This window comes from Vombatus ursinus, unplaced genomic scaffold (genome assembly GCF_900497805.2).
Source record: "Vombatus ursinus unplaced genomic scaffold, bare-nosed wombat genome assembly UNPS02014818.1, whole genome shotgun sequence".
NCBI classification, from domain to species: Eukaryota; Metazoa; Chordata; class Mammalia; order Diprotodontia; family Vombatidae; genus Vombatus; species Vombatus ursinus.
This window is the reverse complement of record NW_020954596.1, coordinates 13,447,842-13,474,053: the sequence shown is the minus strand read 5'-3', so window position 1 is coordinate 13,474,053 and position 26,212 is coordinate 13,447,842. Positions and strand designations below refer to the sequence as shown.

Below are 26,212 nucleotides of genomic sequence, written 5' to 3'. Positions count from 1 at the left end.
TGTGTGTGTGTGTGTGTGTGTGTGTGTGTGTGTGTGCACGTGCACATTTATGGCCTTGGTTCACTCCACAGTATGTCTTTCTCTCTCTGGACCATCACCTCCTCTCTCTGTCTACTGGTAACCTGGACTCTATCCCTAGGGCTCCTGGCTCTGATAGATAAGTTTTTGCCTTCTCTTACCAGGGTCCGAGCATCCATGACATTCCTGGCCCCTGCAAAACCATGCCACAAAGCATGTCCTCTTTTTACCACTCCTTAATTTTCATTGTCTCTCCTCCTTCTTCTCCTTCTCTCTCTCTCTCTCTCTCTCTCTCTCTCTCTCTCTCTCTCTCTCTCTCAATCCAGGTCTTTATGCACAACACCATAGTCTCTCCCTACCTAGATAAATGTCAGAAATACACTTCTTTTAAGACTGTTCTTGCATATGTTGAGAGTAGGGGGAGGGGATGGAAGGAAGAGGAAATGAAACCCAAATGGTGCTTGTCTGGATGAGCCCCCTTTGGTGCACCGGCTGCTTTGCAGTTAGGTGGGAGGATGTGGATGGCCAAAGTCAACACAGATGGAATCCATTTGGGAAATGAACTGGGTCTCAATTTTTGAAATGCTGTCTCAGCACTTGCCTCTGACTCCATACAATCAATGGGGTAGATGTATGACTTTGGGTCTGAAATGAAAACACGAACCTTCTGAAAAGTACAGGCCTCCCTTCCAAAGAACATTTTTTATAATCCAAGTGCATTTTTTTCTTTTGGTCTATTCTCGTCTCCCTTTTTACGGGCAAGGTAGCTTATAACTGAACATGTAAATGCCTCAACACACCACACTGATGAATGACGCGGTTAGAAGGTTTGCAAAGTTCTAAATCTCCCTAATCCATCAGCCTTTCCCAAAGCATCTCCGAAAGATAATTTTGCCTCATGGTATGAAAAACTAAGTTCAAATCCAGGACTTTCTTTGGGAGTCCTCTTCTGAGTCAAGTACTCGCCTAAGAAAAAGGAAAAAAAGGAATAGGAAGAAGAGGTGGAAAAAGAGCAAGAAGGAGGAAGAAGAATGGGGAAGAGAGTAGAGAGAAGAGCAGATGGAGAAGAAAATGGTGGAGAAGGAAGTAGGGCTTTTTGACATGACAATAAGCCCTTAAATTAATCAAGGTATTTAATGAATGCTCACTACATAGAGAAGAGGCATCATGAGAAGGGGAGAACGAGCCTCAAAGGCAAGAACATTAGGCTCATGACCTACATCTGCCACATGCTGGCTGGGTAAACCTGAGCACTTCAGTTCAATTCTTTAAGGCTGTTTTGCTCATCTGTAAAATGGGAATAATGACATCTGAATTACCTCACCCAAAATATTTTTGTGGAGTTTAAATGAACATTATACATAAAGTGCTTATGCACAAAGTGTTATATGAATGGAATTTGTTACTGTCATCATCATGCCCACGGTCACATGGGATCAACTAAGTATCAGAGTCAGGATATGAACTAGTGTCTTGAGAACAGGTCTGATGTTAACTCATTACAATACAAGTAGTTAGAGCACACCTGGGGACCTATGGAGCCCCATACTTTAAGAAGGCCAATATTCAAAGTGAAGGAAACTCTCACAGTCTCTCTTTTACTCAGTATAGAGCCATGGAAAGAACCCTGAATTTGAGGTCAGAGGACCCAGGTTCCCCTCCTCCTGGCTGTATGGCCATGGATACCAATAAGAGAGACACATTGATGAAGTACTTTAAGGCTTGCAAAATACTTATTCACAAAAACTTTGTGAAGGACTCAATACAAGTATCCAAGTGCTATTATCCCCACTTTAAAGATGAAGAAACTGAGACTCAGAGAGTAAATGATTTGTCTACAATCATACAGATAAGTGATAGAGTCCCATAATCCTCTTGACACTGAGGTCCAAGCTTTCCCATTCCATCCTGCTGCTTCTCATTTAATCTCTCCAAGCTTTGCTTTAATCATCTGTAAAATGAGGGGTGTGGGACCAGTTGATCATTTAGACTTCCTTCTTTTTCTATATGGAATATTTTATTTTTCCCCAATTACATGTTAAAACAATTTTTTAAACTTTTTTTTCACTTAGGCTTCAAAAATTATTCTAGCTTTAAATCCTCTGATTTTATACTCTCTTGTGCCCTAAAGCAAGCACATAACCCTTCAAAAAGTTCCTAAGGTTGTTTTTAGGGAAACCAATGGCAGGAGAGGAGGGCGTCTCTCCCTCCTATACCCTGAACTTTTTTTTTCACTGACTGCATACAGGTATAAATGAGTACTAATCAGGGCTTTGAGTTCACTTTCCTATAATGGGCAGGTTATAAAAATGTTGAATGTAGAATTCTGAGGTGCAGGAAGATGCTTGTAGTGTAGTAGGACAATACACTGGAGATCAGACAGCCTGGGTTCAAGTTCTCACTCTGAGTCTCAGTTTCCTCAGCTGTAAAATGGGGATAATACTTATTACTTCATAAGGTGGTGAGACAAGCAAATTACAATCCTAAAGGACTGAAGTAGGATTCAATAACATTTCTGAGACAAAGCAACTTTAAGTTGTTTTGAGTGAGTATTCATCTAAGGATGCCCTTCTGAGGATGGGGTCCAGGAAGAAAGAGCGAATTTAGGGTAATCCTAGGCTGTGGCAACAGGGCAGAAAAGGAGTTTCTCTTGCCATTGGGCCATGAAGCTGAGGTAGTTGTTTTGCCATAGTCTTTCATCTGTGAAACACCCATGTACAAATTGTGGTCAGTGTTCCTCCCTCCAACAGTAATATCATTGAGGCTTCATCACAATTTAGGTTAAGGATGGAGAAAAGTGAAGCTGGAGAAATGCCAGGAGAGTTCACTGAACACTTGCGAGCCTTCTGTGCTCTAAAGCGAACACACGCATTTCTATCCATAAACTCTGAGCCCCTTTCCTGAAATGCAGGGACAGGAATCAAGTTTCAAAATAGTAAAATCGTTGAATGGCTAGATGAATGGATGGGTAGATGGGTGGATGGAGGGATAGGTGTGAGGTGCAGTGGAAAGACTGCTGGATTTCGACTGAGAAGACTGTTAGTTATTATTGGTGTGACCTTGGAGAAGCCATTGAACCACTCTGAAACTCAGCTTCCTAATCCATAAAATGACACTAGAGTCTCTAAAATCCCTATAGATCTCTAAAATCTCTTCTAGACCTAAATCTATGACCCCACAACCACTATATATAAGCTAGTGTGCTTACCCAAAAGAGCTAAAAATAAATAAATAAATAAACCACACTCGTTCTGAGATAGATAGAAGCCATGTCTGATCTTAAGATCAGACAGCCCGGGTCTCAGTTTCCTCCATTGTAAAATAAAGATAATACTTGATATTACCTACCTCTCAGGACTATGAGAAAAGCATGTTACAATCCTAACACACTACGGAAGTCGTATTTATTGTATGAAGTCTCTTAGGGGCAAGGAGAGGGACTCCACCTGTGATTTCACTAGAATAGAGAACTCAAGGGGAGAAAGCTCCTTCTACCAATGTAGATCAGTACCCTCAGTCTCAGAGAGTGGCCTAGAGCACCAAGATGTTAAGCAGATGGCCCAGGATCTCCCAGCGAGTCTGGGTCTGAAGCCAGACTTGGACCATGATCTTCCTAGTTGCCAGCTCTCTATGTGCTCAAGTGAAATAATGTATAACATGTTCTGTAATCATAAAACACCATAATAATCAGTTACCATGAAAGGATGAATACAAGACTACAAAGGAAAAGCTAGCCCATTCCAAGATCTTTTTTAGGCAATTTTAGCGGCAATACTAGTATGAATGCCAAAAGATCAGAACAAAAAATATTAAATTCAATTCAACAATTATTGACTATTTCTGTTACGTACAAGACACTTCACTAGGTGCATACAAAGTCAAAAACAAATGATAGAAAAAAAACAGGCTCTATCCTCAAGGAATTTATATTTCACTGGAAGAAGTTGTTGTTTGGTCATTTTTCAGTCATGTCTGACTCTTCATGACCCCACTTTTGGGGTTTTCTTGGCAAAGATACTGGAGTGATTTGCCATTTCCTTCTCCAGTTCATTTTACAGATGAGGAAACTGAGGCAGATAGCATTTCCCAGGGTGATACAACTAGTAAGTGTCTGAGACCAGACTGAACTCAGGTCTTCCTGACTCCAGGCCTGGCTCTCTATCCACTGTGCCACCTAGCTGCTCTACTTAAAGAAGAAAAAAGAAAAGAAAAGAAAAAAAAAGGATTCAAGAATGCTGCAGTCATTCAAACATCTTCCTTGCTTCTTAGATGAGGTGTCAATCCTCATCTCTCCTTTGGACCACCATGGGACATAATTCCTCTGTGGCATACGTGTCCACAGGCCTGCGTCTAAGAGAAAATAGTTTCTAGTTTATCCAAGTCCACCCATCAAGTTGTAGATTAAATTATGTGAGTTAATTCCAAGAAAGCAAAAGGCTAAAGAGTTCAGTGATCTGCTGCTTATTCCCCGAGTCCTGATATTCTATGTGACTCTTTCTAACCTCTTATAATCAGTTACTCTGTTCTGTGAATTTGTCTCTACTCCACAACATCTCTCAAATCTGTACTTTCCACTCTATCCCCATCACCATCTTTGCACAGTGTCTCCTTACTACCTGTGTGGAATACTGTAATTGCCTCCTTAGGCAAAATTTAAATCCTTGATTGGGATCCTTAGATCCTTGGTTGGGCAGCTAGATGGTGCAGTAGATAGAGCACCAGGCCTGGAGTCAGTCGGACCTGAGTTCAGATCCAGCCTCAGATACTTGCTGACTGTGTGACCCTGGGCAAGTCACTTAACCCTGTTTGCCTCAGTTTCCCCATCTGTAAAATGATCTTGAGAAGGAAATGGCAAACCACTCCAGTATCTTTGCCAAGAAAGTCCCAAAAGGTGAAATAAAGAGTCAGACAGGACAGAAAAGACTCAACAGTAAAATCTTACCTCTCTAACCTTATCTCATATTACTGCTCTCCATGCACTAAAAGCTCCAACCAAACTAGTCTGTACTCTCTTTCCCAAACATACCCTGTCATTTACCACTTTCTGAATCTGCTCACAACATTGCTTATAACTAAAATATAATTTCTTCCTCCTTTACCATAAGAGGAAAAAACCATTGTTGACAAAACCCCAGCCTAGCTAATCAGTACCTGTGTGACCTTGGGTCTTAGCTCTCTATGCTAAAATGAGGAGATTGGATCTCCAAAGATCTAGATCTCTGAAGCGGTTCCCAGCTGTAAAACTCACAATCCTTTGATCATATGCAATGCTATGCCTTTATACTCTAAAGATTTTTCCTGGTAACCACTGAAGCTAACAACCCTTTCCCCCCAAGGTCTCATACAACACTTGGCTTTGGACCTGTCCAATGCATTTATCAACTATTATCTTGTGAAGCAGCTTTTTGTGTTTATTTTATCCTTCCCTATTAACCTGCCCATTCTCCAGACTTAACTGTTTCATCAGTTTCGGACAGCACTATCCTTTTGGTCCCCCAGGCCTATAGTCTCAGAGTTATCCTAGACTCCTCCCTATCCCTCTCTGTCCATAAGCAATCAAGTGTCAGCTCTGGTTGCTTTTCCATCTACATTTCTTGCATCAGTATCCTGCTCTCCATTCATACAGCCACTATCATTGTCTCTCACCTAGGCTACTTCAACAGTCTCCTAAATGATCTCCCTGCTTCAAGGCTCTCCATCAACAAGGATTTTCTTGTTGCCAAAATAATTTTCCTGAGCTACACATCTAACCAGGTTACTTTCCTGCTCAAAAATCTTCAGAGGCTTCCTGCTTTTCAGATAAATATAAACTAATTCTCTAGGCATTTAAATATCTCCACAATTAGGATCCAACCAACCTTCTCAATTTTATTTTATATTACTCTATTTCATGCACTCCACATTCAAGTTAAACTGGCCTACTAGTTGCTTTCAAATTTGGCAACCTTTCCCTTTTTTCTATTTTCTTAAGTTTTTTTCTTTTTTTTCTATTTCCACATTAGTCATGTTGTAAAAGAAAACAGATCAAAATTTAAAAAAATTTGGGGATGGATAGCATTCTTCATCTTAAGTCCTTCAGAGTTGTCCTAGATCATTGCTGAGAATAGCTAAGTCATTCACAATTGATCATGCTATAACATTGCTATATACAATTTTCTCCTGGTTCTACTCATTTCACTTTGCATCAGTTCATATATGTCTTTCCAGGTTTTTCTGAGAGCATTTAACTTATTATTTCTTATAATACAACAGTATTCTATCACAATCATATACCACAACTTGTTCAGCCATTCCCCAATTGATGGGTATCCCTCTCAATTTCCAAGTCTTTACCACCAGGAAAGAGCTGCTATAAATATTTTTGTACATAGAGGTCCTTTTCCTTTTTGTTTTTTATCTCTTTTGGGATACAATCTAGTATCCTAGACCTAGTAGTGGTTATTCCTAGGTCAAAGGGTATACATTGTTTGATAGCCTTTTGGGCATAGTTCCCAATTGCTCTACATAATGGTTGAATCAGTTCTTAACTCCACTAACAATGCATTAGTGTCTCAATTTTCCCACATCCCCTTCAACATTTGTCATGTTCTTTTTCTATCCTATCAGCCAATCTAATGGGTGTGAGTTCAGATTGTTTTAACTTACATTTTTCTAATAAATAGTGATTTAGAGCATTTTCTCCTATACCTATAGACAACTTTTATTACTTCTAAAGACTGACTGTTTATATTTGTTTTTATCATTTACCAATTGAGGAATGGTTCTTATTCTCATAAATATGACTTATTTCTCTCGATGTTTGAGAAATGAGGCCTTTATCAGAGAAAATTGCTTCAAATTTTTTTTGCAGTTATAATTGCTAACTGTATTTCCCTCCATCCTATTTCCCCTCATTTATTCTATTCTCTCTCCTTTCACTCTGTCCCTCCTCAAAAGTGTGTTGCTTCTGACTTCTACCTCCCCTAATCTGCCCTCCCTTCTATGAGCACCTCCCGCCTTTCTATTATACCCTTCCCCTCCTACTTTCCTGTAGGGTAAGATAGATTTCTATACCCAATTAAGTGCATATGTTATTCCCTCTTTGAGCCAATTCTGATGAGAGTAAGGGTCAAGCATTCCCCATGACTTCCCTCAACTTCACTCCACATTAAAAGCTCTTTTGTGCCTCTGTCAGACAATTTACCCCATGCTACCTCTCCCTTTCTCCTAGTGGATTCCTCTTTCTTATTCCTGAATATTTCTAGATATCATACCATCATATTCAACTCACACTTGTGCCCTCTGTCTATATATATTCCTTCTAACTGTCCAAATAATGAGAAAGTTCTTACAAGTTATAAGTATCATCTTCCCACGTAGGAATGTAAATAGTTTAACCTCATTAAGTCCCTTATGATTTCCCTTTCCTGCTGACATTTTTATGCTTCTCTTGAATCTTGTATTTGAAAGTCAGATTTTCTATTCAGTTCTGTTCTTTTCATCAGGAATATTTGAAAGTCCTCAATTTCATTGAATGTCTACTTTTTCTCTTGAAAAATTATATTAGTTTTGCTGGGTATGTGATTTCTGGTAGTAATCCTAGCTCATTTGTCCTACAAAATATCATATTCCAAGCCCTCTGATTCTTTAATGTAGAAGCTCCTAAATCTTGTGTTATACTGACTGTGGCTCCACAATACTTGAATTGATTCTTTCTAGCTGCTTGCAATATTTTCTCTTTGACCTGGGAGCTCTGGAATTTAGCTGTGATATTCCTGGGAGTTTTCATTTTGGGATCTCTTTCAGGAGGTGATCAGTAGATTCTTTCAATTTCTACTTTACTCTCTGGTTCTAGAATATCAGAGCAGTTTTCCCTGATAATTTCTTGAAAGACGATATCTGGGCTTTTTTTTTTTTTTAAATCGTGCCTTTCAGGAAGTTCATTGATTTTTAACTTATCTCTCCTGGATCTATTTTCCAGGTCAGTTGTTTCCCCAATGACATATTTCACATTGTCTTCTATTTTTTTCATTCTTTTGGTTTTGTTTTGTTTCTCGATTTCTCATAAAGTCATTAGCTTCCACTTGCCCAATTCTAATTTTTAAGGAATTATTTTCTTCAGTGAGCTTTTGTACCTCCTTTCCCATTTGACCAATTCAACTTTTTAGTTCTTTTCTTCAGTGAATTTTTGTGCCTTTTTTTCCATTTGGCCTCTTCTCCTTTTTAAGGTGTTACTTTCTTCTGTATTTTTTTGTGTGCCTTCTTTACCAAGCTGTTGACTCTTTTTTTCATAATTTTCTTGCATCAGTCTCATTTTTCTTTCCAATTTTTCCTCTACCTCTCTTACTTGATTTTTAAATTCCTTTTTGAGCTCTTCCATGGCCTGAGACCAATTCATATTTTTTTCTTTGGAGCTTTGGATGTAGTTTTGACTTTGTTATCTTCTTCTGAGTGTGTGTTTTGATCTTCCTTGTCACCATAGTAACTTTCTATAGTCAGAAATTTTTTTTTGTTATTTGCTCATTTTTCCAGCCTATTTCTTGACTTTTAACTCTTTGCTACAGTGGTGCTCTGCTTCCAGGGTGGCGGATGGACTGTCCCAAGCTTCAGGTTTTTTGTGCTGCTGTTTTCAGAGATCCTCCTAAAGACCTATAAGTTTCAGTTCTTCCATGGTGGTATGATCTAAGGAGAGGTGTATTTTCTATTCTCCTGGCCTAAGCTCTGGTTTGTGAGCAACCACAAGCACTCTTTTTCACCCTGGAACTATGGTGAGGGTCCCCACTCCACTGGAGCCACAATCTCTGGTGTACTAGTGCTCCTCCTCCCCTGCCACTCAGAACTGCAACCCAGATCTGAGCGTGGGCAAAGCAAGAGTCCTGCCTCCAGAACCAGCAAAGAGACCCCTATAATCTCCTTCCGACCAGTTGTTTGACCCCCTTAACATCTGTGGGCTGAGAGGTCCAGAAGCAAACACTGTCACTACTGATTCAGTGGCTCTCAAGGTCTGTTCCTGGTTTACCAGAGTCAGGTCTGTGCTGGCTCAGTCTGCACTTGTCTGCACTACACTAGCACCTTGGTGCAACAGACCTTTCCTGCTGACCTTCTAAGTTGTTTTGGGCTGGAAAATTCTTTCACCCCATCCTTTTTTGAGTTCTGCAGCTCCAGAATTTGTTTGGGGGCATTATTTAAAGGTTTTCAGAAGGTTTTGGGGGAGAACTCAAGCAAGTTCCTCCCTTTTCTCTGCCATTTTGGCTCCACCTCATTGGCATTCTTTCTTCCATCTCCAAATCTTTGGATAGTGCTGTCCCCTGTCAGGAATGCATCACCTCCACTTCTCAAAGTCCTTCTTTTCCTTGAGGATCAGGTCATGTCATTTGCTACAGGAAGCTTATCTCTGCAGGTGCTAAGGTTTCTCCTTTCTTATCAAATTATCTTGAATGTCTTTTTTTGTTGTTTGTTTTTTTTCCATGTATCTCCCTCCAATAGAATATAAGCCTCTCCTAGAGAGGTGGAACTGTTTGTTTGCTTTGCCTTTGTACCCCCAGCACCCAACACAGAGTCTTACACATAGCAAGTTCTAAATTAAAAAAAAAATGTTTGTTGCATTGAGTTAAGCTGGATTGCATTGAATTAGATTGCTCAAGATCATACATGTGCTTAGTAGCAGAGAGGTATTCAAACTAATGCCTCCTGATTATTGGGCCAAATGGTCTTTAGCCTCATAACTTGTTGTCTCTCAGGAAAGTCATGTGAACTCTCTCAATATGTCTTTGTAGAGCAGCTATGTGGTACTGTGGATAGTATGTCAAGCCTGGAGTCAGGAAAATTTGCATTCAAATCCAACCTCAGGCACTTACTAGCTGTGTGACCCTGGGTAAGTCACTTAACCTGTTTACCTCAGTTTCTTCATCTGTAAAATGGGGATATAATAATACCTACCTCCCAGGGTTGTTGTGAGAATCAAATGTGATAATCATTGTAAAGCACTTAGCAGAGTGCCTGGCATAAAGTAAGTGCTATGTGACCCTGGGCAAGTCATTTCACCCTGTTTGCCATGGTTCCTCATCTGTAAAATTAGCTGGAGAAATGTCAAACCACTCCAGTATCTCTGCCAAGAAAACCCCAAATCAGGTAGAGTTGGACAAAATTGAACAATAACAAAAATATGTTAGCTGATAATTATTATTATTGTTGCAAATTTAAATATTATGCATCAGTTTTCTGTCATAAAGGAAAGAGAATATTATAATCAAATAACGTATACTGAGAGGCTATTCAAAACAAGAACTCCCTATATGCAAAAGAAAATCAATTAATATTCACAAACAATACTAGGATTCCTAGCACTTTGCTTTGCATCTCTCAGATGTACCTAGTCCACAATGGTGTGTGTTAGAGCTCTCTCTTGGTGTCTAATCCCCATACCAGATTCTCAGCTCCATGGAGACAAGAAATGCCTAGCACAGTGCTCTATACACAGCAGTTATTTCATAAATGTTTGTCATTTGTTGATAAATAAAAAGTACAAAAACTTCCCCAAGGCATTAAATATCAAGAAAGTCTTTGTCCTAGGCTCTGAACAGAACTATTATCCCAGCAGACAGAAGGCCTGACCAGGATTTTCATTTACAAGCTGGTTATAATCAGTTGGCTTCTCTTTCTAAAGAATGTCTCATAATGTGTTACAGAAGGACATTGTTGCTATTTTGAAATAAAAAGGGGGGGAGGGGGAATCCAACCTTGAGATTTCCAAATCAGAAAATTCTACTTCAGAAGGAGAAGTCTACCTATTACTTAACCAACTTAGTTATGATGAGCAAATCTGTATGACAGTGGGTAAATTGCTTAACCTCTCTGAGGATAATATTATATTATTTGTACTCTTTCGTAAGATTGTTAAGAGGATGAAATGATCATGTATGAATAGTGTTTCCAACTTTAAAGCACTTTGTAAATGTCAGTCATCAACTGGGTCAGATGTTAAAACTTTAGCTGGCATCTCCAACCTATTTATACCAGTATTTTTAGTTGTGGCAAAGAACTATAAACTAAAGGGGTATCCCTCCAATTGGAAATGGCTCAACAAATTATGGCATATGAATATAATGGAACAAAAAACATTAAAAATGAAAAGGGGAGTGGGTTTCAGAGAAATCTGAAAAAACTTTCATGAACTGATGCAGAATAAATTGAGCAGAACCAGGAGAATAATTTATACATTAACAATAGCAGCAACCCTTTAAAGAAAAACAGCTCTGAAAGACTTAAAAACTCTGATAAATGAAAAAACCACAACTCCAAAGGAAGGAAGCTACCCACCTCCTTATGGAGAGATTCAAAATGAGGTACAAAATGAGATACGCATTTTTGGACATGAACTTGCTCTGCTTGACTGTGTTTTATTTGTTTTAAGTTTTTCTTTTTCTTAGTGGGACTAAGAGAATAGCAAGGAATAAGGTTGCCAAAATTAGAAAAGAAGATATAGTCATGAAAACATGTTTTAAATCCCCAGAACTAAAGAAGTTCAAAAGGAAACAGACAAGGAGGACAGCTTTGAAATTAACATGTGGAATTAATTACATTTTTTTAAAAGCATGCTATATATAATAAAGATTCACAATTTCCAAAAAATCTCCTTTTCTATTTTATTTTGTATGTGGAATGTATGTAGGTGTTTGTTAAATTCAGAATTTTAAAAATTAAATTTGCAAGTTAAAATTGTTCTGCCTTTGACACTTACCCATTCAACTTCTCTGAGTCTGTTTCCTCATTTGTAAAATGACAGGGTTGAATTAGAGGACCTCTGAGAAGCTTTCCAGTTCTAAACCTACGATCCTCTCAGAGTCTCAGTTTCCTCATCTATGAAAAGGGAATTACACTATGCATTGTTATGAAACTCAGATGATACATATTTATGTACTTGCATATATATATAATGTATAAATATAAAAATAGCTATATAAGTGTCAGTTAAACTCCTTACTTTATAAGATAGTTGTGAGAATAAAATTATATGGTATGTAAAGTACTTTCCAAACTTTAAAGTACTTCTAGACTTTAAAGTACTACATAAATATAAATTGGTCCATATTAAAACCTTAGTTGGTATCTCCAACCTATTTATATTGGGATTTTTTTGTTGTTTGTATCAAACAATACAAATAATAAGCAAGTGAGAAGTAAAGCAAGTGCTCTCTGAGGTTTGGGGGGGAAGGTCTTTCTAGATTAACTCAAAGGATTGTGGGAACTAGGAAAAGTTTCCAAAAGAATTAACATTTGATTAAAGGATGGGTATAAACTCAGCCAGGGAAGGCTGAACTATCACGTCAGTTTTTTTTTTTCTATCCAGGCTTTCTTCTATAAATGACAGCTAACCAGGTAGACTGGAATTCAGTACTAGAAACTGAAACTCTACAACCTACTTTTTCTTATTTTGAGGTGAAAGTCTCTTGTGCCTGAATAAGCAAATTGTTCAAGCAGAGAGATTAAATCATAGATCACTGGTTCATAGAATACTAGCATTGGAAGTGCCTTTACAAGTCATCTAGTCCAATCCTTTGATTTTACATATGAGGAAACTGAGACCACCCAAAGAAGATATGCATTTTGCTCAAGTTCACAAGGATAGTAGTAAATAGCAGGGTTAGGTAGGATTCAACCCACGAAGAAAAGTAAATTTAATAACTGGATCTGTGGATATTTTCAGCAATCAAAAAAAAATACATGATGAAGTAGAAAAATCACTGCTGAGTAAAAATACTGAGCTGATCACTTTAACTCTCTGGGCCTCAGTTTCTTGTACTGAAAAATGTAGACAATGATCCTTGCATGATCTCTCTCACACAAGTGCTGTGATGATCAAATGAGAAAGTAGGGGTAAAGCACTTCTGTAGAATCTCAAAGTTGTACAGGTCCTTAGGAATTAATCTTTAATCCAACCCACCACACCTAGTATTACAAAGAATATCTGTAATATTCTTGAATGATCAAACCTCCACCTGAGAAACACAGGGAATTCCCTATCCCTTAGACTACTCATTCCATCTAATAGACAGCTCAAATTATAAGGAGGACCCTTTATCTTGAGCCAAATCTGCTTCTTTGGAACCTCCATGCTATTACCGTCAATGCTAGCTGGCTCTGCCCTTTGGGGAGAGAAGTCTTTTCTTACATCCATAAAACAAGGCTTTAAATAGCTGAAATAGCTATCATTCTTATTCCCCCATCAGAAATTTCTTCTCCAAGCTAAATGTCCTCAATTCTTTCAACCAATCAATGACATGGTTTAGAGGCCTTTCAACAGCCTGGCCACCCACCTTACGATATATTTCAGCTTGTTAAGATGCCTCAAAAAACATGGTACCACTAAATGCAACTATAGCCTATTACATTTTAAAATAAAAACAACATTAACAATATCCCTCCATTCAAGTCCAGTGGTGAAGTGTTATCATGGAAAGAAAGTGACCCTGGATCATCAACGAGTATATCAGAGGAATCTAAGCTATGGAAGGACCTTACAAACTGAAAAAATTTCTAGGAAAAACCTAATGATGGTCACCCAAGAACCAGCTAGCTAAGTTGAGAGAGGTCCATCATAAGAGGGTTGATTGCCAGGGACTGATTTGGGGGGTGGAGTTACTAAGGCACATAGGGGCTGTGCTTTGAATTGGTATAAGAAGGACCCATTTTAAAGAAATTGTGGACTCTTGAAGCATTTTAATAGTAATAAAAATAATGATGATGATAACAAATATGAGTTATTTTGCCTGTAGAATATTAAATATAAACAATTAATATTAGGATATTAACTTGCCTTGGGGTTGTTTCTAACTGCCCTCAAAAACATGGGAGCTTTTTAATAATAATAAGGAATACAGAGCTACTATTTCTATATCACATCAAAACTGACAAAGTTCTTCCCTTACAATAACACTGTGAAGTGAGAAGTGAAGCATCATCTCTATTTTATAGATAAGGACACTGAGGCATATAGTCATTTAATGACTAGCCTAAGATGATGTAGCTTGTAAGTATCAAAGTCGGGACTCAAATCCTGACATCCTGACCAAGAGCAGTCTTCTTTCCTCTCTCTTAAAAATCCTGAACTTAAAAAAATTGCACACAACATGTATTTCTGGGGTAAATGTATATTTGCCCACTTGGACTTTTAACATGGGGTCCATGAACTTACTCTTGTTTTTTTAATATTTTGATAGCAACAATCTAGTATAATTGCTTTCCTCTGTGATCCTCTGTATTTTATAAAAAACATTCTGAGAAGGGGTACATAGGCTTCACCAGATTGCCAGGGGGTCCATGACCCGGAAAAGGTGAAGAAGCCCTGTTAGACACAAAGGACTATGACTGAAAAGGGTTTCAAATGGGAAAAAAAAAAAAACCAGGACTGGAAAATTTCAAAGCCAGGTGTTCAAAATCACAGACTAAGGCAGCAAGAAGCGCAGTCCCTCTGGAGGCCTTTCAGGAATTCTGCCCCTAAAGCCTCTTTCCCCTGCTACTTTAAAATCCATCATCAAAGCAGGATTACAATGTATTTACAGCACTGTCACTTTGTAAAGAAGCAGCTGCCATCTCGAGGCAGGCTAATTTCCTATATGATTTTCCCAATTATCCACTGGGAGTGGCCACGTGGGAGCTGGCAAACGATTGCCTCAGCATTCCCAGGACTGCGCGCTCGCCTCATTCCTCATGTCCTCAGCTAGACTCAGAGTAAGGGCAGGATCAGACAGTTTCCTGCCACCCGGCTACAGGGTCTTAACTCACCAACCACTGCTGAGGGATCTCGGGCAGAGGCATCTGCGGCGGGGCAGGCAAACTGCTGGTAACTTCTTGTTTGTGAACATGGTCTTTCACTTCAAAGCCTGTAAGGATTAAGAGAAAACCACATCAATTCGTACATCTAAAACCCTGGAATGGGGCTCTTCTCTTTAGGGCAGGAGAGCGTATGTGGTAGAAAGGGAAGACTTGGGTCTGAGACCCAGCTCCACCACATACCAGTTGTGTGGCCCATTCGACAACAGTAATTAGTGAAGGACTGAAAGAAGTCTCTCCAAAGTCACCAAGTGTCTCTTAATGGCTAAATCCAATGAATAGCCTTTTCTCAGCCACCATCTCACTTTAATCTCTTTTATTATATGCTTCTCCTAGACATTCTCCTGTCTTAGATTCCATGACCCTGTTCTCTCCTGGATCTCCTCCTACTTACCTGACCATTCCTCCTTGGTCTCTTTTTGTTGATTCATCATCTGCTTCCCCTTTAGCATGAGTATCTTTCAAGGTTATGTCATGGCCTCTCTTCTCTTCTCCCTCTATATTCTCTTCTTTGGTGATCCCAACTGTTCCCCAGGATCATGAGCCTCGATGGGCAATCTAGCTATTCTAGCCACCCTCGTTTCAGAGCTGAGAAAATAGGTTAAGGTTAAGTGACATCCACAGAAGCGTTAAAGGTGGGATTTGAACACACATCCTCTGAGTCTGGGGTCAGAGCTCTTTCCACTCTACCATGCTTCTATGTGGCTTACCTAAACTCTTTGTCTCAAATGAGATAACATACGTAAAGTATTTTTCAAACCTTCAAATGCTATTAATATTATATTACATCTTTTAATGCCTAGCACAGTGCTTTTTATATCAAAGTCACTTAATAAACATTTATGCTGTTGTTGGTAGTATCTTACATCTATATAACTTTAAAATTTATTGTCCCAAAGTCACACAACTAGTGAAAGATACAGCAGGATTAAAACTGAGGCCATCAGATAACAAATCCAAGGCTCTTTCCACCCACACAAAGGATATAGAATGCAACTTTGCCTGAGAGGGGGCAACATGCTAAGTCTTATTAGCCACTAACACTTTAGCATAAGAAAGGCTTAGTGAATTGAATAGTATAGTTGAGTTGATCAGATCCTTTCCTTGAATATATTTTAGTCAGACTGAGAGGAGGAAAGCATAAAAGACCTGAGTGTCTAAGGAATGGACCAGTTACTACAGGGGTGAGGGAGGGACGCTAGAGGAAAAGAAGACAAACTTTGCCTCCTTCATAATTTTGCCCAGGACTGTGGCCCTATTTCTACTAATACCAAGCTGTCAGAAGGTAAAGACAGATAGATGGATAGATAGAGGGGAAGAAAGAAAGATAGTTATAGAGATATAAATATTTTAAATAAAGTAGACATAGTTACAGCATCACAGATTCGTAGCTGATAGGGAGGTCAGCTAATCCAATCCCTTCATTTTATAGAGGAGGAAACTAAGTTCTAGAAATCTTAAATAATATGTTCACAAAGCTAGTAAGTGGCAGAGCCAGTATTAGAACCCAGGTCCTCTTGTTCCAAATCTCTCCACTGTACCATACAATCATTAAGCATTTTATAAGGACCTACTATGTGCCACGCACTGGACCAGCCTCTCAAAGACCATACATACAACCTGCTAGAATTGATGAGATATACCCAGATACTATGATAGAAATTATAATAAATGCATAAGGAGTGCACAAAGGCTATGAGAGCAGAAGAGTAAGAGACCATTACCAACTACAGAGCGTACATTGTTAGGGTATAATTTGAATCTGCCAATAGGCATGTCTCAAATAGTGCATGGGATTTAGGTGTCTCTTGTTTCAATTCCTTAATTACTCTCCATGGGGATATAACCTTGAACAGCTATTGACACTCACCTTTTGACGACTGTATCCTCAGGAGAATGTTGGTTATCACTGCCTTTTTCTCTCTAACTGTTGATGTTAGGTACTCATGGTCCAGCAGCTCAAGGAACAGGCGCAGCTCAACAATTAACTCCTCCATTGCTGAAAAAGAAAAGAAAGGCCAACCTGTTAACATGGAAATCTTGTTTTTTGTTTGTTTGTCTGTGTTTTTGAGACAACTGGGGTTAAATGACTTGCCCAGGGTCACACTACTAGTAAATGTCTGAGGCCGGATTTAAACTCAGGTCCCCCTGACTCCAGGGCCAGTGCTCTATCCACTGAGCTACCTAGCTGTCCCTTAACTTGGAAATCTTAAAATATAAATGAGATTTTTCTTCCCAAGCACATCCTAAGCTACAATTACCTGATTTATCTAGGACAAGATTGACATTCAAAACCCACCACAATTTGGAAACCTCACCTGATCAAATAAGATGATATCTGTAAAGCACTAGGCACAGTGCCTAGCACATATTAAGTTCTTAGTAATTGCCTGTGCCACCTTCTCCCCCAATCTAATATCCTTGCCTCACATACTCTTTACACTCCTGCTCCCCTAGACTATTAGATGTCTTTAAACAGGCCTGTGCCTTTCTGTCTTTGCTTCTATTGTTTCTTATGTCTGGAATGTCCATCTTCCCTCCTCTTTTTCCTCTGAAATCTTATCTGTTCTTTAAATCCCAAATCAAATGTCATTTCCTCCAAGAAGCCTTCCCTGAGGTTACCAATAATGACCTTCCTCTTCAGATCATAGGAATACACAGACTTAAACCCAGAAGGGACCCCGAGTGCAACCCACTCACCCTAAAGATGAAGAAACTGAGGCACAGAGAGATGAAGTGACTCACCCAGAGTCACAGAACTAATAAGTGTCTGAAGCAGGGTCGGAGCCCAGCTGGCTCCAAGTCCAGTGCCCGATCCCTTCTGCTACATGATGACACCTTGTACTTCTCTACTGTGTTCAAAATGTTATTGTGAATCACAGCTGTCTATGTCTGGGCCTTTTCCCCTGGCAGACTTAGCCCTCTTGGAGGGGCTGTGTCTCATCAAAGTCCTACAACAACCTCAGCATCTAGCAGAGGACTCTTCTCATAGCAACTTGTTCAAATTGAATAAGACTTTAAAATATGTACCCTTGACACCAATGCACTACTCTACAGAAACTAGTTCAGGCAAAAAAAAAAAAAAGCACCAAGCTCACATAGCCCTGATTCACCTCAAGGACACCTGTCAACAGATGGAATTATGACTCCAAAGCATCAGATGTCAGTTCCTTGGCATTAAATTTCCATTTTGAAGAAGACAAGAGAGGCTGGCTTGTCGTGCAGTTTTCAGGAACCACTAAGTACAGTTTCAGGCAACTAGAAGGTGCAGTGAAAGGAATGCCTGGCCTTGAGTCAGGAAGACCTGAGTTCAAATCCAGCCTTAGACACATACTATGTAATGCTGGGCAAGTCACTTAACCCTGTTTGCCTCAGTTTCCTCATCTATAAAATGAACTAGAGAAGGAAATGGCAAACCACTCCAGCATCTTTACCAAGAAAACCCCAAATGGGGTCACAAAGAGTCAGACATGACTGAAAAAACTGAGTAACAACAAAAAGAACAAAGCTTGCCAAGAAAACCTGGGTCACAAAGAGTAGAATACAGCTGAAATGGCTGACCAACAACAACAAAGCACAGTTTTAGAAACTCAGCATCCAATTCTCCTCTTACCAACCAGTGGCACGGACACCATCATGAACATATTTTCCCTGAGGAAAATGCAGCAGAATTTGAGAACTGAAAGGGACCTTAGACATCAACTAGTCTTAGGAGGCAGTGTGGTGTACAAGAAAGAACGTGGCTTGGAACCAGGAAAGACCCGGGTTTGAATCCCAACTCTGGTACTTACTTGCTATGTATTTCCTCTTGAGGCTCAGTTTCCTCATCAATTAAAAGGGACAAATCCTACTTGGAGTACCCATCTAAAGGGCTTGTTATGGGATCAGATGAGACAGTGTACAGTGACAGTTTGTATAAATATGTCCATTAAGATTATTGCTAGTCCAACCCCCTCATTTTCAAATAGGGAACAGAGAGGACCCAGTAAAGGCCAGGTGGTAAAGTGACTCTTCTAAAAATCAGTTAGAAAAGCCAGAATATTTCAGGAACTGAGCAGGATCTGAGTCACAAGAGCAAATGTACTTGGCAGAGATGCTAAAGAGGAGTCTCTTGTTCAAGTACAGGCTAAACCAGACTCATCACCACGCCTCAACCACCTTTTCATCCTAGAACCTCCCTCAGGGCCTGTGGCCTCTGGGATATCAATCCCTCTTGCCTCTGTGGCTCACTTCTCCCATTGGTGGGATGGGCCCAGGATGGCCATTCTTCATACTTGTCCTTGTTTGGTTTCTAAGTCTCTGCACTTCTCCACCACACCCCTAAATGGGTACCTTTTTTCCAGATTCTTTTCATATGTTGTCTTCTACCATGAGAATGCTTTTATTTGTATCCCCAGTATTTAGCATGGGATATGGCACATAATAAGCAATTAAGACATGCTAGTTGACTAACTATTGACTTACTGAACTTTGACGTTCCATCTCATTCAAGCATTCTACAATTCCACATCAAATTTCTGCACACTCTCCTCTTCAGGTCAATGTCAATATGCTTAAATCCATCAAGAAATCCAACTACCATAGCAGTTCTATTCAATATTTGTTCATGATTTCTCTTGCGTTAATCACCATGATGAGCACTGCCCTGAGCTACTTGCTGGGGCAGGGGGTGGGAAGGTGGTAACTCAATAAGCAAAGCAAACTCGCAAAGATCTTTCAGTATTATTAGGATGAAAAGACAAATGAGATATCATCTGTAAAGAACTCTACACACCTTAAAATACTATGCAAATACTTGCTTTCATTATAAGATATAAGAACATAGATTTGGAGTTAAAAGGAATCTTAGATACAATCTAGCCCAATACCTTTATATGAATAAAGGCACTGAGGTCGAGAGATGGTTCTAAGTAGCAGAGCCCATATTCAAGCCTTGGTCTCTCAACCCCAGGTGCAGCAATTTTCCATTATACTGTTCAGTTTTATGCATATGTCAATATATTTAATATAAATTAGAATACAAACATAGAAATATTGGAAAGTGCTCTATATTTCTTGATTCAAATTCTTCAGGGCTACCATCACCAAATTCAACCCGCTCATACCCAATATTCAATCTCTATCTATCAACTCCTTCCTGTCTGCCTACAAACATAGACCAGCCTATGCTGGGTTTAAAAATCTTCACAGTATCCTCCTATATCATTCTTCCCCTTCTCAGTCCAACTTCCAGAAAAAGCTGTAGATAATCATTACCTCTACTTTCTACCTTCTCACTTACCCCTCAGTCCTCTGTAATCTGCTCTCCCCAAAGTTAGCAATGATCTCTTTGACAGATCCCATGGTGTTTTCTTAATTCTCACCATTCTTGAGCTCTCTGTTGCATCTGACTCTGTGAAGCATCCTTTCTTCCCCGGCTTTATGAAAAGCTCTCTTGTTGTTCTCAGTCTCATGGCCCCTAATTGTGGGTATATCCCCACAGAGGGCCCCTGTGCTGGGCCCTCTTCCCTTTCTACATTCCTTCTTGGTGACCTCATTAACTCCAATGGGTTTCATTATCTTCTGTATGCCAATGACTCCCAGACTAATATATGTAGCCTTAGTCTTTCTCCTGAACTCTAGTTCCTGTACCATCTTCTCCCTATTGGACATTCTCAGTTGAGTTTCCTAGAGGCATCACAAGCTCCACATGTCCAAACCAGCAATCATTCTCCCAAACCTCACTCCTCTTCTCGATCTCTCCATTTCTGTCAAAGGAATACCAGTGTTCCTGTCCCTCCCATTCACAACCTCAGTGGCATCCCTTAACTCCTCACTTTCATTCTTTCCACATGTGCCATCAGTAGCCAAATCTTGTGGAGTCCAGGAATCAGGGAAGGTTTTGCAGGAAAGGCGGCATTTGAAATGGTGTTTATAGGCTAGACAGGATATCAAAAAGCAAAAATATATTCTTTGGTATTATTAGATATCTGGCTTATTATTATATTCTCTGATATTATTTATGCCTTTGTACATCTGTCTTGTCTCCCCAAGTGTAAGCTTCTTGAGGGCAGGGAACAGTTCCTATTTTTCCGTATCCACTGTAGTGAGTATCCACTGTGCATATACTAGATTCTCAATTAAAACTTGCTGAATGACCGAATTGTAGTCTGTTTCCTGAAAACATGTTTTCTTGGCCACAGAAGTACATTGAGCTAGCAAGGCCAACAAAAATTGACAGGAAGGAATGTGGGACCAAAGCAGAAAACAGTATTTTCACTTTCAATGAAGAGATTGGCCAAAGAAAGCTACAAGTCAGTCCCTCACTTTTTCGTGAACAAAAAGATCTAAAAATAACTATAACCCTAAAGCATGGAATACAAAAATAATAATAATAATAATAAATAAATGATGGCAAGGGGGAGATAATATAATACAGTGGAAAGAGCTCCACTTGAAAGACAAGGAATTTAGATTCTCTTCCTGATACCATGATACCATACTATGATACCAATTTGCTGTGTGACTATGAGCAAGTTCCTCCTTCCCATCTCAAGTCTCAGTATCTTCTTCCATAGAACTGAACAGGACGAGGTGGACTTTTCTACCTCTAATATTCTGAAGGCTTGACACATAAGCATGCTGGGTAAAGGAATGAATTGTTTCTCCAACTCTCAACTGATTGTTGAGTTAAAACCGCTTAGCGTTACATACTTTTTCACTTAAGATCTGAGGGAACAGAGCAATAAATCTTTCAGAGAGTCTCATAGTCATAAAGCTCTATGAAACGTAGAGGCTGAACCAGGGAGTCACATCACATAACTCAAGTTTGCAGGATGTCCAGAAAGGAAGGGAATTTAAGAGACACCCACACACACCCACACCCACACACACATACTTCTCTAGCTCCCCAGTTCTGCCACCACCAAGTGTCAGTAAGACTTTGCCGTGGGCCAGAGGTGGAGGGTAATGACACGCTAATCAATCAGGAGCCAAGTGACTCAGAAGACGTCTGTGCAAATTCATTCAGAGAGTGACACTCTCCATATGCTTTCTGAGACTTATCTCCATGATCCAACTTTTCCACCGCCCTAACACAGACTCTGCAACTCTCTACTGAGGGGCAGGATGCTACTCCAGAGTGAAAATAAAAATCATGTGTGTTTATGCTCCTCCAAAAACCCCAAAGTTTTTATCATATACTATCTCTCTAGATCATCCCTTTATAGATAGGTAGGTAGGTAGGTGGATGGTAGGGTGGATGGATGGATAGAGAAAGAGATGGAGAGATAGAAGGGATAGGAGGAGACACAAGGACAGAGGAGGGAGAAGAAAAAGAAAATGAAAACAGAGGGAGGGGGAAAAGCAAGGACAGGAAAAGGAGAATGGAGATGGAGACAGAGAAGGAGGTGGAAATGGAGCTGTGGCATCCTTATTAAAAAATGTTCAATAGTCAAGTGTTGAAAAGTACTGACTCGGGAGCCAAGAGACCAAGATTATGGCTCTGACATTAATATATTTCATAACCATAGGCAAATCACACCCCCTTTCTGGGCATCAGTTCCCAACTCTGAGAGACAGAACTGATAGAATTTCGAAAGACTTAACAGCTCAATGAACAGAAGAGTGATGGTGAAGACTGCGGCCTATCTCTCACCAGAGAAGTGATGGACTACTCAGGGTACAGAATGGGATGCATATTTTTGGACATGGCCAATGTGGGAGCATATTTGTTACAAGGGTTTTGATTTTTCTTCTTTTTCCAATGGGAGAGGAGAAAGTGGGAAAATAAAGGCTTGTTAATTGGAAAATATTTTTTTTCAAAAGATGGAATAGATGGACTTCCAATTTTGGCCTGAGGTCCTTCCAATGTTAACATCCTATTTTCTATAGTCTAAGGTTCCTAAGTTCTAACATTGTGTGTGGTAAGGTCCAAGACTTGTTTGAGCTTTGATATGCTATTTTCTGTGTTCTATGGTTCTTCCGATCTCAACAATGTGATTCTACAACTATTGTCCTTTATTTGGCCATTTTCTATCAGAGTTCTGAATAACAAAATTCTATTTCTTTAGCTTCTGTATATAACAAATACAGGGTAGCTGGGTTGCACAGTGGATAGAGCCCTGGGCCCTAAGTCAGAAAGACCTGAGTTCAAATCCTGTCTCAGACAATTATTAGTTATGTGACCCTGGGCAAGTCATTTAACCCTGTTGGCCTCAGTGTCCTCATCTGTAAAATGAGCTGGAGATGGAAATGGCAAACCACTCCAGAAAACCCCAAATGGGGTCATGAAGAGTTGGACATGACCTAAACAACTAAACAACAACAAAAATTTGATATTCTTCATTTAAGTTCATTCATTGATTCAACAAGAACTAATTGACCATTTCCTTTGTGCAAAGCACTCTGTGCCTAGAATCAAGGGAGACAAAAGAGACTAAAATTTTTCTCAAGGAGTTCCTATCCACTACGAAATGGATGGACGGCCTTTTTGATGATTCATAGGTCATTTCAAAATGTGGGTTCTTAACCTAGGGTATATGAACTTTCTTTGATAAATGCATTTTGATATAATTGGTTTCCTTTGTAATGCTCTTTATTTTATTTTAATCATTTATAAACATTCTGAGAAGTGGTCTATTGCCTTCAACAGACTGCCAAAGGGGTCCATGATATAAAAAAAGGTTAAGAACTCTTGCTTTAAAGGGGGTTTGTTTGGTTTTCTCTCCTATATTTTACTGAAGTCTAAATGACAGAAACCTAGATTATCAGGAGCTAAGATACCTTAATACATTCTAGTTTTACTCCATTTTACAGAGAGGCAAACTGAGGCTTGGATAGCCTAAGGGCCAGTGGTTGGGGCAGGATTCTAGATCTCCAGACTACCAAGCAGTGAGTGCCACCACACCACTCCCATTCCTTCAAGGGCTGTGGAAGAGGGTCTGAGTTCTGTCTAAAATTGTGGATTTGATCACTGGCCCCTGGAGAGACTATCTTTGTCAACTGCCACTAAAAAATAGCTTCCTGTGTCCTATGATCATTTAGTGAAGCTGCCAACAATTATTGGCTCCAAGAAAATAAAATAAATACACTGTCATTTCCTGCTGCTTACTCAGAAATGGCAAGGAATGCTTCACAGTCTCATATGATTTAATTTTCCATGGGTGACAACTGACTTGGCAGATGTTGCCCAATGTGTTATCGTACATATGTCTCTGAAACACTAATAATGTGTAAAATACATACTTCTATTTGCATATTGAATTACAGCCAAATGTCTTGGCACAGTAACAGTATTTGAATGTCTTTTTTGTGGTCAGGGAGCCCACAGACCGTCTAATATTTCATCCTTTGTCCTCTATCACTAATTCATTGAATGAAATTAGGCAAGTCACTCCCCCCTCTCTGGTCTCAGTTTTCCTCATCTGTAAAAACAAAAAGGGTTCACCTGGCCTGGGCATCCTGTGTTTTAAGGTCCCATGCAGCTTTGGCAATCTGTGTTCTACATCCTATGATCCCCTTCAAGATATGACATTCTATGTTCTATGTTCTAAGATCCTTTCCAGCTCTAACATTCTGCATTCTGAGATCCCTCTCAACTCTGCCATTCTGCATTCTACGGTTCTTTTCAAAACAGTGAGACAACTCCTACAATGAGCTGAAGGGAAATGTCAAGCAAGCACCCACACCAAAGTGGTCATCTCTCTTTTTCTTTCCATGTTCCCACACTGCTCTTTCCTCTTTCCTCTACTTACCACATTGCCAATCCCTCAGATAGCATTGGGAATTGTTATCACAATCCATCTGGCCTCCATTCAAACTCAGCCATTCTGGCCCCCTCTCTCCTGCCAAAACATCTTACTCTCTCTAATGGGATCATAGACTTAGGGCTGGAAGAGAGGCCACTGTGCCCCAGCTCCCATTTTACATGAGATTAAGTGACTTACTTTCCCAGAGTTACACAGCAAGTATCTGGTGTGGGATTTGTATCCAGGCCTTCCTAACTCTGATGTGTTTTCCCCTAGCTTTTACTCATGCAAGTGTGCCCCACTTGAAATACCTTCTCATCTTCTCTAAGCCTAGCTAAATACAACACTTTCCTCAAAAAACCCTTTTCAAGTCTCACCTTCCCTAATGGCCTCCAGGCCAGACTGGTCTTTCCTTTCTCTAACCTGCAAGAGCAATCCCCTTCTTCTAATCTTAAACTAACTTGGGGTGTTGATTATATTTTCCCAAGCATGGGCAGTCCCTGATTATCATGGCTTCCCTTTTACTGATCTACTCATTTGACCCTGTGCAATGAAGAGCTAGACTTCATTTCTTCCCATTATTACCCATGTGGTTGACAATTTCAATCCAAGGTCAAAAAGACAATCTTCACTGCACAAATAGGAGCTTACTTTATCTCCTGGGTAAATCATTTCAAAATGCAGTCTCCAGAAATTACACCTAAAAGTGGGAATTACCTATTTATGTCTACTAAGGACTATTTAAATAATGCATCTCCCACAGTGACTACCACAGTACTCTACATACAGTAGATAATTAATTCTTAAATGTTTGCTGAATGAGGGAAGAAGACCTGTGTCAAACCCACCCTCTGGGCTGAGTTTGCTCAAAAGGCTGAGTCACTATACAGCACCTTCCTCCAATGGATACAGGAAGCTGGACAACTCTGTTGGCTCAGCAATAGCCTTTTGGTTTTGTCTTGGCAAAGTGAAATCTCCTGATCCTCTCCCTCCTGGTTCTAGATTTGGGCTTTTGATTTAGGTAATGAGAGCTGGGTCTGGCACCTTGGATACAGCTTCTCCTGCCCTAGACCCAAAATCTCTTGGGCTCTGGCTCTTACATTCCTGATTATGTGGCTATTAGTTGAGGTAGAATTGTTAAGAATCATAGAAAGAGATTGGTCCTTAAAACTAGACATGAATTCTGGTCTCAACTCTATTGCTGAATTAGCTGTGTGACTCTGGGGAAATTACTCAGCCTCTTTATGCCTCAGTTTCCTCCTAAGATAATATATCAAAAACATTTATGAAGTATCTACTATGTATGTACCAGGCACTGTGGTGAGCATGAGAAATTAAGAATCATATCCTTATCTGACAAGGTTAAATTATTTTACAAATTTTAATTGTTCATATTTCTACTGCTACCAAGAACTCACATTTTTATAGCATTCTATAATAACAAAGAATCCTGTGGTAATCACTATAACCCTAAGAAGTAAGGTAGAGAAGGTAATATTGTCCCATTTTATAGGAAGGAAAAGTGACTCTCAGAAAGGTGGGACCACCTGCCCACAATTGCACAGAGGCAGAGCAAAGCCTGGAACATAGGCCTTCTAACTCCAAGTCCACTGCTCACTGTAGTACACTTGCCTCTCCTCTCCCCCCGTTCCTAG

At 39.7% G+C, this 26,212-nt stretch overlaps 1 protein-coding gene across 4 annotated transcripts in view; it reads right to left on the bottom strand.

Moving 5' to 3' along the window:
* Positions 1 to 26,212, bottom strand: part of AFAP1 (actin filament associated protein 1) — a 243,348-nt gene that overhangs the window by 138,658 nt on the left and 78,478 nt on the right. For all 4 annotated transcript variants that reach the window (XM_027836596.1, XM_027836598.1, XM_027836599.1 and 1 more), the window contains exons 2-3: positions 16,700 to 16,828; positions 14,782 to 14,879 (exon numbers count right to left, since the gene is read on the bottom strand). In XM_027836596.1, the coding sequence (XP_027692397.1) occupies positions 14,782 to 14,879; positions 16,700 to 16,826 (225 nt within the window). In that variant the 5' untranslated portion in view covers positions 16,827 to 16,828. The remainder of the gene's footprint in view (positions 1 to 14,781; positions 14,880 to 16,699; positions 16,829 to 26,212) is intronic.